The following is a 12,637-nucleotide window of genomic DNA, read 5'->3' as shown; positions in this document are numbered from 1 at the left end:
TTATTTGCATTTTCTTGTTCAAAATACATGTTCAAACAAAGGCAATCGTTTTCAGTTTTGATTGACACAGCCAGAGAGGTATTTATTAACAATAGGTTTATTTTGGTGATAGTTTGCAGTGATGTAAAGTGTACTGCATCATACCGAGAAGGCCATTATATCGAGGTGGGTAGTAACGCGCTACATTTAGCCCGTTACATTTACTCAAAACATTTTCCATAAGCTGTACTTGTCAGAGTACTTTCAATGCACTGTACTTTTACTTGAGTATTCATTTGAAGAAGGATCGATACTTTTACTCAGTTACAATGATCGACATGCCCTTCGGTACTTTTATTTATCCATTCTTGCTTGTGGGCGTCTTATTTTTGGACTCCATTTTCGACTTCCGCATAGGGTGTCCGTTGCGCCAATCAAACGGGATCACTAATGTCATTTGACTCCAATTCACCAATCAGACGTATATATGTCATCATATTTGGATTATTATTCTAAAGTAACAGTACTCTTGAGTACAATATTTGGTTACCCACCTCTACTTATGCATTCATACAGTACAGCTAATAAAGGAAAGTATACTGCTTCACTTCTCACCAATTAGTTTATTCTACAGAAAACCCCTCTTCAGGACAATTTAAATATTGATTTTTTAAAAAATGTATTAAAAATAAAGGAATAGTAATAATGTTCAGTAGCATAAAACTGTCATCATATTGAGAACTGTCATTTTAATATTTTAAATGCCCCTTTTTGTTTTTTCCTTCCCTCCGCCCCCCCGACTGGTTAGCACACATGCCTCACAGTTCTGAGGACCGGGGTTCAATCCCCGGCCTCGCCTGTGTGGAGTTTGCATGTTCTCCCCGTGCCTGCGTGGGTTTTATCCCACATCCCAAAACCATGCATGGTAGGTAAATTGAGCTCTAGATTGTCCGTAGGTGTGAATGTGAGTGCGACTGGTTATTTGTGCTCTGCGATTGGCTGGCGAGCAGTTCAGGGTGTACCCCGCCTCTTGCCCAGTCAGCTGGGCTAGGCTCCGGCACGCTCACGACCCTTGTGAGGATAACTGGTGTGGAAATGAATGAATTTCTTATTTTTTCTTTATAGCACCTTGGTTTTATATGCATAAATGCCTCCCATGCTTAGTCTTCCATCTATCCATCCATTTTCTGTACTGCTTCTCCTCACAAGGGTCGCGGGCGTGCTGGAGCCTATCCCAGCTATCATTGGGCGAGAGGCGGGGTACACCCTGAACTGGCCGCCAGCCAATTGCAGGGCACGTGTAAACCATTCGCAGTCACATTCACACTTACTGGCAATTTAGTCTTCACTCAACCTGCCATTCATGTTTTTGGGATTATTTTCAAAAAATTTATTGATTTAAAATTGTAGACATTCATAGGAAAGGCAATCCTTATTGACAGAGGAAATGGTAGTGAGCCACTGAAATACACTTCTTGTATAACGGTAAAGACAAACGGCTTCATACAACGAGTGTGAGTTGCGCAATTTACGTGTTGCCCTCAAACACTGTGGATACAAGTGTAGAAATGATCCTACACTCTTGTCTTTATACAATCGTAATACTGGTAAAAACGTACAATAGTTACGACACATTCGCAACTTCATAGGTTCATACATATCTCAGAAATAACCATTTATTTTGCTGTCTGCTATTGTTGGAATGCAAAATGATTTGCCTCATCCTGGCACTTCAGCTCACAGATCCCCCTGGTGTATTGCAACAACAAAATGAGGCTCTCCACAGTGACATTAACTGTAAAGACGGCTTGAGTGACAAAGGATCGTTTGTGAAAGAACCAAAAAGGAACACTGAGGACACTAAGATATATTTGTGTTAGTTTTCACAGAAAAGGCATATTTAAGCAATAGGGGAAAAAATTCCTATGGATGGAATTGACATCTTCAGAAAATATGTTGCAAATCATTTCAGACACCTAAACAGTAAAGACAATTGGCATTAAAAGTTTAATTTTTTTTTTGTCTCTTAGAAACAGTTATGACCTTATCACTGATAACTGCCAATAATTCAAATATATCCATCCATCCATCTATTTTCTGAGCCGCTTCTCACAAGGGTCGCGGGCATGCTGGAGCCTACCCCAGGTATCCATCGGGCAGGGTACATCCTGAACTGGTTGCCAGCCAATCGCAGGGCACATATAAACAAACAATCATTCCCACTCACATTCACACCTACGGGCTATTGAGAGTTGTCAATTAACCTACCATGCATGTTTTTGTGATGTGGGAGGAAACCGGGGGTGCCCGGAGAAAACCCACGCAGGCACGGGGAGAACATGCAAACTCCACACGGGCGAGGCCGGGATTTGAACCCCAGTCCTCAGAACTGTGAGGCGGATGTGCTAACCAGTCGTGCACCATAATATATCAGTAAAGTTAATTGATTTTAAAAGGAAATTCAGTGGGCCAGGTCTTTACTGTTATTGATCAAATTACATGAAAATGACCCATATGTGCTCTTTGATTGACTGGTGACCAGTCCAGAGTGTACATCGCCTTTCCCCCCCCAAAGTCTGCTGGATCCCAGGATGGATGGATAGATGGAAGGTTTAAGTCACATTATTTTTTCACACAAACACTTTACAGTGGTGTATTGATTTTCAAGATCCACTGTGTTACACATAAAGAGGTACATGCACTTTTGACATTTTGAATTCAGAGTGCAGTACAGTATGCTGCCATACCTCCAAGTCATTTTGTTGGTAAATAAAATGCTGGGTGCCATCAGTAATTGAAATATGACAGTGACATGCATTCTCAGGACATAAAGATCAAAATAAAAAGCAGGACTGAGCTGCTAGATCACACTTAAAACAGTGTAAAAGACAAAGCAAAGTGCATTATTACACTAAAATGCCTGTGTGAGAAATAGCTTAGTCAACGCTAATGTGCAAATATGAAACTTCGTTACACACTTTTCATGTAGACCTGCAGATTGTAAAATTTGCATATTTGTTGTATGAAGATTCAGACTTGACACATTTACACATTAGAAACAAGGCAAAAATAGGCTTTATGGCACTCTTGACTCAAAATCCTACATGCAAGGCTACGACACACAGATTTAAGTTCTGATCTCAAAAACAAGAACGCTGAAACTGTTAGTTTAAAAAAATATATATATTCAAGACAATGTAAACATGCATAATTAACAATGTTAGCTTGAACCCTTACCCAATCAATACGAAGTACTGGACTGCAAATCGTCTTTGGTCTCAATGGCAACACAATTCCGTTTACCAACACAGTAAAGGCAACAACATGGATGGAGAATCACAGTTTAGTTCCCATTTCGCTACACTCTCGTGTTGAAGCTCCTCACTTCAGTCACAAGGAGTGAAACCAAGGGATTGGTATACAAACATACTGTGTGGGTAATTAGCAGCACGAGTCTTTGTTAGGCCATTGTTTTGCAAGACATTTTCATGACAAATGTTAGGAATGCAATAGCATTATCAGCCTATCGCCTCTGTATGAAATGTTATCGCAACAGACACCATGAAGGCACTCTGACAAAGACAGAAAACACGGATATGTCCGCTGACACTGGACTGACCGCTTTACATTTACCTGTGATCAGTGTCACTGATGTTCAGGCTTAAGCAGAGGTGACACGCTGTTTACATTGTATAAACAGGTGTGAGACACAGTAACATAAGCCCCCTTCGCCCAGTGTGAAGCACATCAGACGCATAACAGAGCCGGACGGCATTTCTGAGCATGAATCTTTCACAACCCATCGAACCAAGAAATAGCTGCGTGTGTTTGTGTTCACACATGACACGCCATGAGGTCGTCCACTGCAGCGTCTGGTGTGACATTACGGGAGAAGTGAGTCACACCCCGGCCCCGACATACCGCTATTCCTTTTACATAGCCTCAGTCCCGACTCTGTTCGGTTAGTCCTCTGATGCTGCTTCAGAAGCTGGCCAGTCCTGACCCGTTCAGTGTCGGTACCTTTCACATGGAACAGCGACAACGTAGGGTCGTGTAAATGCGGATGCCCACTTTCCACTCAAGAGTCATCGTTGGCCCGCTTGCGAGACTGATCACCTCTGAAAAACAGTAGCAGTACAAAACCTCTTCAACTTAAAGCTTTTTTTCTTTTAAAAACATTTACCAACCAGTATTTGCTCAACTTTGGTACCTTGACTTCCAAGAGTTTCAACGTTCAATGTGTTTTTAGAGTTACGAGTTGTTGCTGGGTCGATATTGACTAAGGCCACCAACATGCTTCATTCTAAGAATGGTGTTCTTGTGGTGACGAACAATGTCGTGTTTGAGCCGAATATATCTTTTGTAATTATGGCCAAAAGGTTTGCGACTATCACACATTTTTCCCACTTGCATTCGGGAATTTCAAGTGTGTCTTTGCAGAAAGTTTATCTGCTTGGATGTTTCTTTGTAAAATACAGCTTCTGTCTTGTCACCCCAATCCATTGCCCAGACATATGAAGAAGCCTAACATAAGAGTTTTGTCCCATGTACTTAACAGCCTCTTGGTAGCCTCCCTGACCAGTTTTTTTCCTCATCTTTTCATAAATTTTGGAGGGATGTCCAGTTCGTGGTAATGTCACTGATGTGCCATATCTTCTCCGCTTAATGATTGTCTTCACTGTGTTCCATGATACATTTAACGCCTGTCTCCTGACTGATACTTCTGAACAATAATATTCTTCTGATGCTGTGGAAGCTCTGCGCTCCACGGCTTGAATGGCAAGATGTCAGAATCTGAATCAGCTTTATTGGCAAGACACAATGAATTTGTCTTCGGAAGTTGGAGCATGTAAGACAACAAACACGCGCCATGAGAAGATATACATTTAAGACATAAAAAAAAAAACTACGGAGAGTCATTGAGCAAAGGAAGTGTACCACTAGTGTTGTGATACTGATATAAGGGCCATTGTGCAAATTACACCCGGGGAGCCATTCAGTTGAAATGTCCACAGAAATAGAGGGTAAAAAAATATATATATCTGATCGACATTTAATTTAACGTAACATAAATTGGGATTGAGCGCTTAACTATAAAGACATCACACTGTGCTTGTTTTCTGCGACTTGCTGATGATAGTAAACTAACCGTGGAAAGCCATTCATGGAAAGCTCCATCTGGAGCTTCTGGTCATGAGCAGCATAGTCCAGCAGCAGAGATTCCATAGCGGGAGGGTTGATTTGCGGAATAAAGTTAGAGAAGAGAGCAGGTGCCAGCTGGGCCCACTCTGTAAAGGGAAAATAAATTAAATAGCAAATTATTAAAATAAAATGTGTGTATTTTTACATATAGCACAGTTTCGCCCAGTTTTTCAGCTCTCGTTATTAAAATACAGTCCTCGGTTTCGTTCCTAGGGCAGCGGTGTAACCCAAAATTGTACCCAAGTTGTAACGTACTGTAGTCTACCCCTAACACAGTAGTGAACTCATAACTACAGGTAATATATGTATGAAAATACTTCAAGGTGATGAATATAAAGCAACCAAATGAAAAGCAGTAAGTACAACAGTAACTGAGCGTGCCTTTTTGTGCCGCGCGACGACGTATTATGCTGCTGTGCAAACTCCTTCATTGTGTGCTTAAAATGCACTATAACCTTTACAGGTGAACTTAGTTTGACCTCAAAACCAATCGTCCTTAACAAGGTCGGCTGCGCCGTCCCAGCCAAGGTCGGCCGCGCCATCCGCCACCCCTGCCCGTCGATTAGCTTTCAATCAGGAAATTCTTTTCATCATCACCCCCACCCCCGTCAAAGAATGGTTGCGGTTCCGCGAATGATATGTACTGTACTGGGCATGAACCGGTCTCTGGCAGCAAAAAAGGTTGTGGACCACTGCTCTAAACGTTTGAATGCACATGTCCAACTGTTCATTGTTTCTGTATTTCATGCACAACTGAAACTGTGTTTGAGCCATAAATGGAACAATACATTTCCTGATCCAGTTAGAATTGGTACAGTAGCCTCTTCATCATGCTGTTCACATTTTGACTTCATGAGACCAGCAAGACTTCAAACAGGATGTTCTCACAGGGAAATTGCCACTGAGCTTACAGTGTCAGTGTCATCAGCAAGGTGGAACAAGATGCAGATAGACTGGAAGAGTCACAGAAAGGCATAGAAGTGCACATCCTTGGAAATGTATTGTTTGAGTCATGGATTAAACGCCTGTTGTGAACTCTGCCATTCAACTACTCTTTGTTTGAGAACAAAAGTGCTGCAAAAAGTACAACAAATGTTGGCTGTGCATTTAAAAGTTTAGAGATGGTCAAATTCAGTTCACCTGTAAAAGGTATGGTGCATTTTACATTCATCATGAAACACGAATGAAGAACACAGCAGATCATTTATTACTGGACTAATTAAAAAGCCATTTTTAGCAAAAATGTGTGTGATATAAAAATAAATTTAGTCTTTTACTTTACTACAATAAAAATTGACCCACAGTCCATTTTGGACCCCAACGCTAAATTATAGAAACCCTAGTATATATATAGTGTAACAGGTTTGTTTTGCAGTGGCACACCTGGTCGGAGGCTGTGAAGGCCTTTAACCACGCTGGCCATGGTTGACGGCTGAACTTCGAAGGGCACCGCGTGAGCTTTAGTGAGAAGAGCTGGAAGACAAATGCTTAGGAAGTCAATAACTTTCCGGTTTTACCTCAATAATGACCAAGTTAGCGCTGCAACAGCAGTGTTAAAATCACTTTGGTCTAAGTCACATCTTTCTAGGTTTCACATTCAGTGGGGATCCTTTACAGTGCGTTCAGAAAGTATACACGTTCAGTTTTTCCACATTTCTTCATGTTACAGCCTTATTCCATAATGGATTACATTTACTCCCCCCCCCCCTCAAAATTATACACACACAACACCTAACATAATGACTATTAAACTAAAAAAAATAACTATGAGAAACCGTATAAATGGGTATTCAGTCTTTTCTCAATGGTTTTGTTAATGCACCTATGGCAGTAATTACAACCTCATGCATTTTTTAATATGATGCCACAAGCTTGGCACACCACGATGGGATGCATCGGTGCACAAAAAAGTATTTATTCCACTTTGAAATAAGGCTGTAATATTTGAAGTGCTGTGAACACTTGCAGGAGTCACTGTAGGGATGTTTTGGCAGTCAGACAAACAAGAGCAAGGTACTCACGCATGAGTGTGTTGACATATTTGTCTGCAACATGATCAGCAAACAGGTTCATCAGATCCTGTTTCAGGTCACGGTTCAGCTTCGACTCGATGTAGAACTTGTTCTGAAAACAATCTCCATGAGAAAGCTGCATAAATTGTACTCCTTTTTGTATGCATGTGTGTGTATGGTCAAATGTAGAACAGCGCAAAATTAAAGGATTGTTAATTGTTCAACTTCGTTCCATCACAGTGTCATTTTAAAAGTTACTTACCAAATACATAAATACTGGAACAATACACTGAAGAGATGTTATGTATCGTGTCAGGGCCGTGTTGAAACTTTCTATCAAGTTTTCAAGTGGGACGGCCTAAAAACAAAGTATTATGACATGTGGTAATCTAGTAAATACATTGGAACCGCTGAAAATCGAACACTACCGAGGTTGTATAATGCAGTTTGACGAGAGTCACACAAAACCTTGAGATCAAACCCCGATCAAGAATGTGCTAAACGTCACCACACTCCGGAGACCCGACTAGTGTATTTGTATACAACTGCTTAACATAGCTTACATGCAGCTCTGTGGATACCCGCTGGAGATAATTTGCTATTTTGGATTTCAGGTCATTGTAGAGTAGCTCGGAGTGTTGTTGGCACACACACTTGTAGACGCAACTGTGAAAACAAAACAAACAAAAAAAACAATGGTTGGAACGTAACCTTTTACCTGTGAGAAGAGCCGGCCCACGTCTCCACAAAACCCAAACAATAATTCAATTTTGGGCCTCTCAATTTCTGTCAATAATATCGATTATTGATCATTCATACAGCTACTGAAGACTGGGCTTAAATAACACAACATTTAGGGTAAGCACTAACTGGCATACTGACTATCATTTTTCTAGGCCAGTGGTTCAATTGAACCCCAGGGGTTCAGTGGAGGTCAAGACAAACATGCCCATTCCGTTCACCCCATTTGTATCATTTGTAACAATTCTTATACACAACAAAGCTCTTAGCCCTTTGGCATCTGTTACATTTGTTACAACGTATCTTTGCGAGCACTCCTTTTCGAGGGTGGTAGATATAAAAATTAGAAAAGGAACCAATTTTGTTCCGAAAATGACAGAGTGGAACTTGGCAAGATGAAGCTGAGCATTCCTGAACTTATTTATACCTGTCAGGCAACAGCAAAAATTTATTTGCAGTAAAGCCATTGAGTTATTTTTTTTTTTGAGTGCAATTCATGATCTGTTGGGTTTTTTCTTTGCGTGTAAACAAAGTCAGCTTTATTTGCCGCCAATCAAAGCCTCTTATTTCATTCATTCCCTTTAAGTGAGGAGCAAAGACGGTCTCGCGTGCATGGAGAGGGGGATCTGTGCGTGATTGGAGCATTGTCACTTGGCCTGGTGAGGCAAAAGACAACGCCATTAAATAGAGGAGGTAGTGATAACCTAAGTCGTCTGCGGACCTCACGAATCTATCCCCACTCATGTACGATCATTTGTGTGTGTGTGTATGTATATATATATATATATATGTGTGTGTGTGACTTCTGCGCTGGTGTGGTCGTCACCATAGCCGACATCAATCCTGTCCAATCGAAGCGGTTTATTGCATACTGTTTAGAAGCGGTGCAAATGGTCTCGCATGCTGATGTGACTCACGGATTCAGCGACCCGTGCGTGACTGGAGGGTTGTACGTTAGCGGTATATCCTTATGTAATACAGAATGAGCTAGTTCAAAAAAAAAAAAAAAAAAAAAAAAGCTGCCGGCGTAAATGTGTTAGGGGACCTCATTCATCTATATGCCCTCAAATGATCGATTCTGTGTTCGACTATGTGTACTTTGCTATAAACAGCTGAAAGTGTATCAGTGACTGCGGTCTCCCTTTGCCCACATGAGTGCATTACAGTACCTTAACTGCTCTATTTTTCCCCCCAACTTCACTTGAGCGGTGATTTAGCTGAATTTCGCCTGTAACTCAAAATATCTTCAAACAAAGCAAAAAAACTTGAAAAATGTTGTGTTGTGGCATTCGTAAGTCAAGGATTCACCGTACTTAATGATGTCACTAAACAGAGCACCCTAATACAAAGTGACCAAAATGACTTAATATAAATTTGAATAATTAGGTCTTCAACCTCATCAAAATGTGCAAAAGCATTACTTACAAAAAATTTAAACTACCGCACTCCACACATTTCACTTTTTTAATGTTACACTGTTCTTCCTCAATACTACAAAAATAAAATAATGGAATAAATTACAATACTACTCCAGGCTCTTGTTCACCTTTGGGGGGGGGGGGTCTATGAGTCACAGAGACCTAATCAGGTGCTTAGTTCTTGTACGGATTTGGCGGTGTTAGAAAAAAGTCTGCAACCTGTCAGAATTTGTGACGTCAGTGGGCAATGTTGCAACCGCAAAAGAAAACAAAGGTACTTAAATTAACACTTATGTTAAAAGCATGAACTGGGTTTCGTCAGAATTTGCAAAAGATTGACTGTTTGACTGATACACACAGGGAGGCATCAAGTTCCACATATCACGCAGGCTTAAAAACCAGCTCATACAATGTCGCCCCCTGGGGTCACAAATTCTTACAGGTTTCAGTTTTCCAATAACTGAGGGGCGATAGCACACAAACCTAGTTTATGCTGTTAAAGGTCCCATATTTTAGCTATTTAGACATCCATAGGGTGACTCTCAAACATGGACTTGGTAAAACATTTCATTTAAAAAAAAAAAAAAAAAAAAAAAAAAAAAACACCTTGGTTTTGTCATACGACTGTCCAGAAAAGGCCCCTCTGACAGATACTTCTGTTTGACCCAGTTTTGTATCCACTTCATCCATATTTGGCTAAGACAGCCCCCTTTCCTCTGATTGGTTTCCTCTGTGTAGAAGAACCACTTGTGAGAGCAGACGTGTTTTTTTTATGCTGACAGCGCTGGCTCGAGAGCAAAAAGGGAAGGCGGCGATCTTTACCAGTGACCAGAAATTCGAATGACCTGATTTCAGGACTCTCAGCAGAAAAATGTCTGGAACTCAGGAATGCGTGGATGATTTTGATTAGGGTTGGGCATCGAGAATCGAGAATCAATTGGAACCGGGACTAATGTTCCGGTTCTCCCGGAACCGTTCAAATTAAAAAATTTCAGTTCCCAGTTTCGATACCTAGTCCTCCAGCCGCGATGAAGTAGAGGCAAAAAGCAACGAAGAAGTGGCGTAAACCAACGAAGAAGAATGGTTACGATGACGTGCTTGTGCCCAACGGCAGCGCCGGTGAACAAAAGTGTGTGTTAACTTTTTTTAAATGAATGACCAGTCGCCTCAGTGCAACACTTAATAAGGATACGATTATAGTTTTTCCCAATGTGTAGCGTCTAACGCGCTCCGAGCCTCAGCTTACACCGCACGGAGCTTCAGTGAAGTCAACTCTCAGTCAACTGGGTGAGTGAAACAATAAAATACGTCTATGCCAACATTGAGCTAACAAGGTAAATGGTTGCTTTCACTTTTGCAGTGATAGTTTTTAGTGTTTATTTTAGTTATTAGTTCTTTTAGTCTTCAAACCAACGTAAGCGCCGATGACCAAAAAAAAAAACTTAACATTGGGCTAAAACTTAAACAAGAAGTCAAGTTAAAACTTGCACATATAAACCATTTGGCGTGATGAAACAGAATACAGGTGCAGCTATATAGCATTGTTAAAATAGTTATTTTAACCGTCAGTGAAGTCAACTCTCAGTCAACTGGGTGAGTGAAATAATAAAATAAAATAGTTAAAATAACTATTTTAACAATGCTATATTTAACTTTTAGCTGAAACATTAATCAATGAATATTAAGTCAATTGGGTTAGTTGCACACACATTGCCTTTTAGTTAATGTTTGATATTGATACTGGTAATAAAGAAACTCAAGTCAAATCTTCATTTTAGTCTATGCTGCGGGCTGCTAAGAAAATGGATCTTCATAATTTGGACACCCTTTACATAAACCATGCAAACCTTTTTGACCCAGCCCCCTAAAAGAATCGGTATCGAGAATCGTTTGGATCCGGAATCGAACTGAGGAATCGGAACCGCTCAAATTCAAACGATGCCCAACCCTAATTTTGATTCATATTTCACATGTTTACCGAGCCACCGTAGAGCCAATATCACAACCCAAATACTCAATTTGGTTTGGTAAATTATGGCACCTTTAATGTAAGTACTCCTGATCTTTTACTGTCAAACACTCAAATGCATGCCACAAGATCCGACGGGTCGCAGATTTTCCCATCACACTGCCTCTGCCTGTGAGACATTAGGTGTATAGTACACTGTACAAGCTGGAGTCACTGAGCTTTTTGAAAACTAAGAGCCACTTTTTTTAATACTGATTAATGTGAAGCGCTACCAGTTTGATCCCCACTTCTGAAATAAGAAATGTAATCAAATGACTTTTAATTAAACAATTAATATGTATCTATATGTGAAGACACTGATCGTGTTAATGACTCCTCACAATGATTATAAATAACGATTTAACAAGGTAGAAAACTGCTGAAAATCTCTATGCAACACATTCCTATAAATCCCGTCATGGGTTTATTTCTTCAAATAATTTATCACTTCTACTCCATTCCTAGGAAATCCCAATGTCCCATCACTAGTGACCCCCTTGTTGGACACCATGTTGAGACCGTACCATCAATACCCGTTTGTGTGAGTCGTTACCTGTATATCTGAGCATATGAAACAGAGATGTGGTCCGTGGGATTCTGTATTAGCAGGCGCTCTATGGCCTTCTCCAGGTTTGGCCAGTGGTTGTTACGGTAGTCTTCCACGGCGATTGCATTGAGAACTAGGAAGGAAAAAAGCAAAGCGGTCAACCCTCCCACGTCCTATCTGAAACGGGTATTTTATGAGAGTCCGCGACTGTACAGGCGCTCGTCCACTTACGGAAGTTGGAAGTCGAGTCGAGAGTGTGTTTGTCTTCGGCAGACGCTGCCGCCGGGCTCGCACATTCGGTCTCGCCGCGCTCGCTGCCTGAGTCCGAGTCCATGAACTTTGAACCCGATGCGCTGTGGCATCGCAAACTCCCCCGAGGAGACCCTCCTGCCCCTGCCGGGACCGCCGAACAGACAGGCTCGTTACGTTAGATAGATGGCTGCTAGAAGACGACTGGACCTTACCGCTGCTGCTCGCACAATAGTTGTGATTGTGGTCATCTTTCACGTCCGAACCGTCATCGTCCATAGCTTCCATTCCAACCGGTCACTTGAGCCGATACCTGGCATTTAAAAGAAGCTGGAAACGTAATGTCGAAAAAGAAAAGGAGCCTTATCGATCAACTGAAGCTTGTTTTCAGCTTGGTGTTGTTGGTGACGGGATTTTCACGACATTGTCGTAACGCTCTTCTTCTTCGTAACGTCAGTCATGTAAAAAACGACGACGAGAC

The 12,637-nt window shown here is 41.2% G+C and overlaps 2 protein-coding genes and 1 long non-coding RNA gene across 5 annotated transcripts in view; 1 reads left to right on the top strand and 2 right to left on the bottom strand.

Moving 5' to 3' along the window:
• mypn (myopalladin) overlaps positions 1–4,089 on the bottom strand; it is a 25,200-nt gene extending 21,111 nt beyond the window's left edge. Inside the window, 1 exon segment of the mRNA XM_061691071.1 lies at positions 4,000–4,089. The gene's annotated coding sequence lies outside the window, so the exon portion shown is untranslated.
• LOC133410212 (uncharacterized) overlaps positions 1–12,637 on the top strand; it is a 58,162-nt gene that overhangs the window by 34,948 nt on the left and 10,577 nt on the right. The gene's annotated exons all lie outside the window — the stretch shown is intronic.
• Positions 1,635–12,637, bottom strand: cacul1 (CDK2 associated cullin domain 1). 2 transcript variants are annotated; one of them, XM_061691075.1, is made up of 9 exons: positions 12,372–12,636; positions 12,139–12,300; positions 11,914–12,040; positions 7,757–7,859; positions 7,456–7,551; positions 7,203–7,305; positions 6,565–6,654; positions 5,129–5,267; positions 1,635–4,097 (listed from the first exon to the last, which is right to left on the bottom strand). In XM_061691075.1, exons 1-9 carry the CDS (start codon positions 12,442–12,444, stop codon positions 4,058–4,060), a joined length of 933 nt encoding a protein of 310 aa, XP_061547059.1. In that variant the 5' UTR covers positions 12,445–12,636; the 3' UTR covers positions 1,635–4,057. The 2 variants fall into 2 exon arrangements, with proteins under 2 accessions (XP_061547059.1, XP_061547060.1); XM_061691076.1 differs by lacking the exon at positions 7,456–7,551 and having other exon boundaries at positions 12,372–12,637.

The sequence above is a fragment of the Phycodurus eques genome, chromosome 11, assembly GCF_024500275.1.
Source record: "Phycodurus eques isolate BA_2022a chromosome 11, UOR_Pequ_1.1, whole genome shotgun sequence".
NCBI classification, from domain to species: Eukaryota; Metazoa; Chordata; class Actinopteri; order Syngnathiformes; family Syngnathidae; genus Phycodurus; species Phycodurus eques.
Note: the sequence above shows the minus strand (reverse complement) of the source record. Positions and strands in the feature narration are given on the sequence as shown.

Coding starts and splice junctions, on each gene's coding strand:
- cacul1 (XM_061691075.1), bottom strand. CDS start 12,444: ATGGAAGCTATGGACGATGACGGTTCGGACGTGAAAGATGACCACAAT. Junction 12,301..12,371: donor CTATTGTGCGAGCAGCAGCG/GTAAGGTCCAGT, acceptor CGGTCCCGGCAG/GGGCAGGAGGGTCTCCTCGG. Junction 12,041..12,138: donor CGACTCGACTTCCAACTTCC/GTAAGTGGACGA, acceptor TTTCCTTCCTAG/TTCTCAATGCAATCGCCGTG.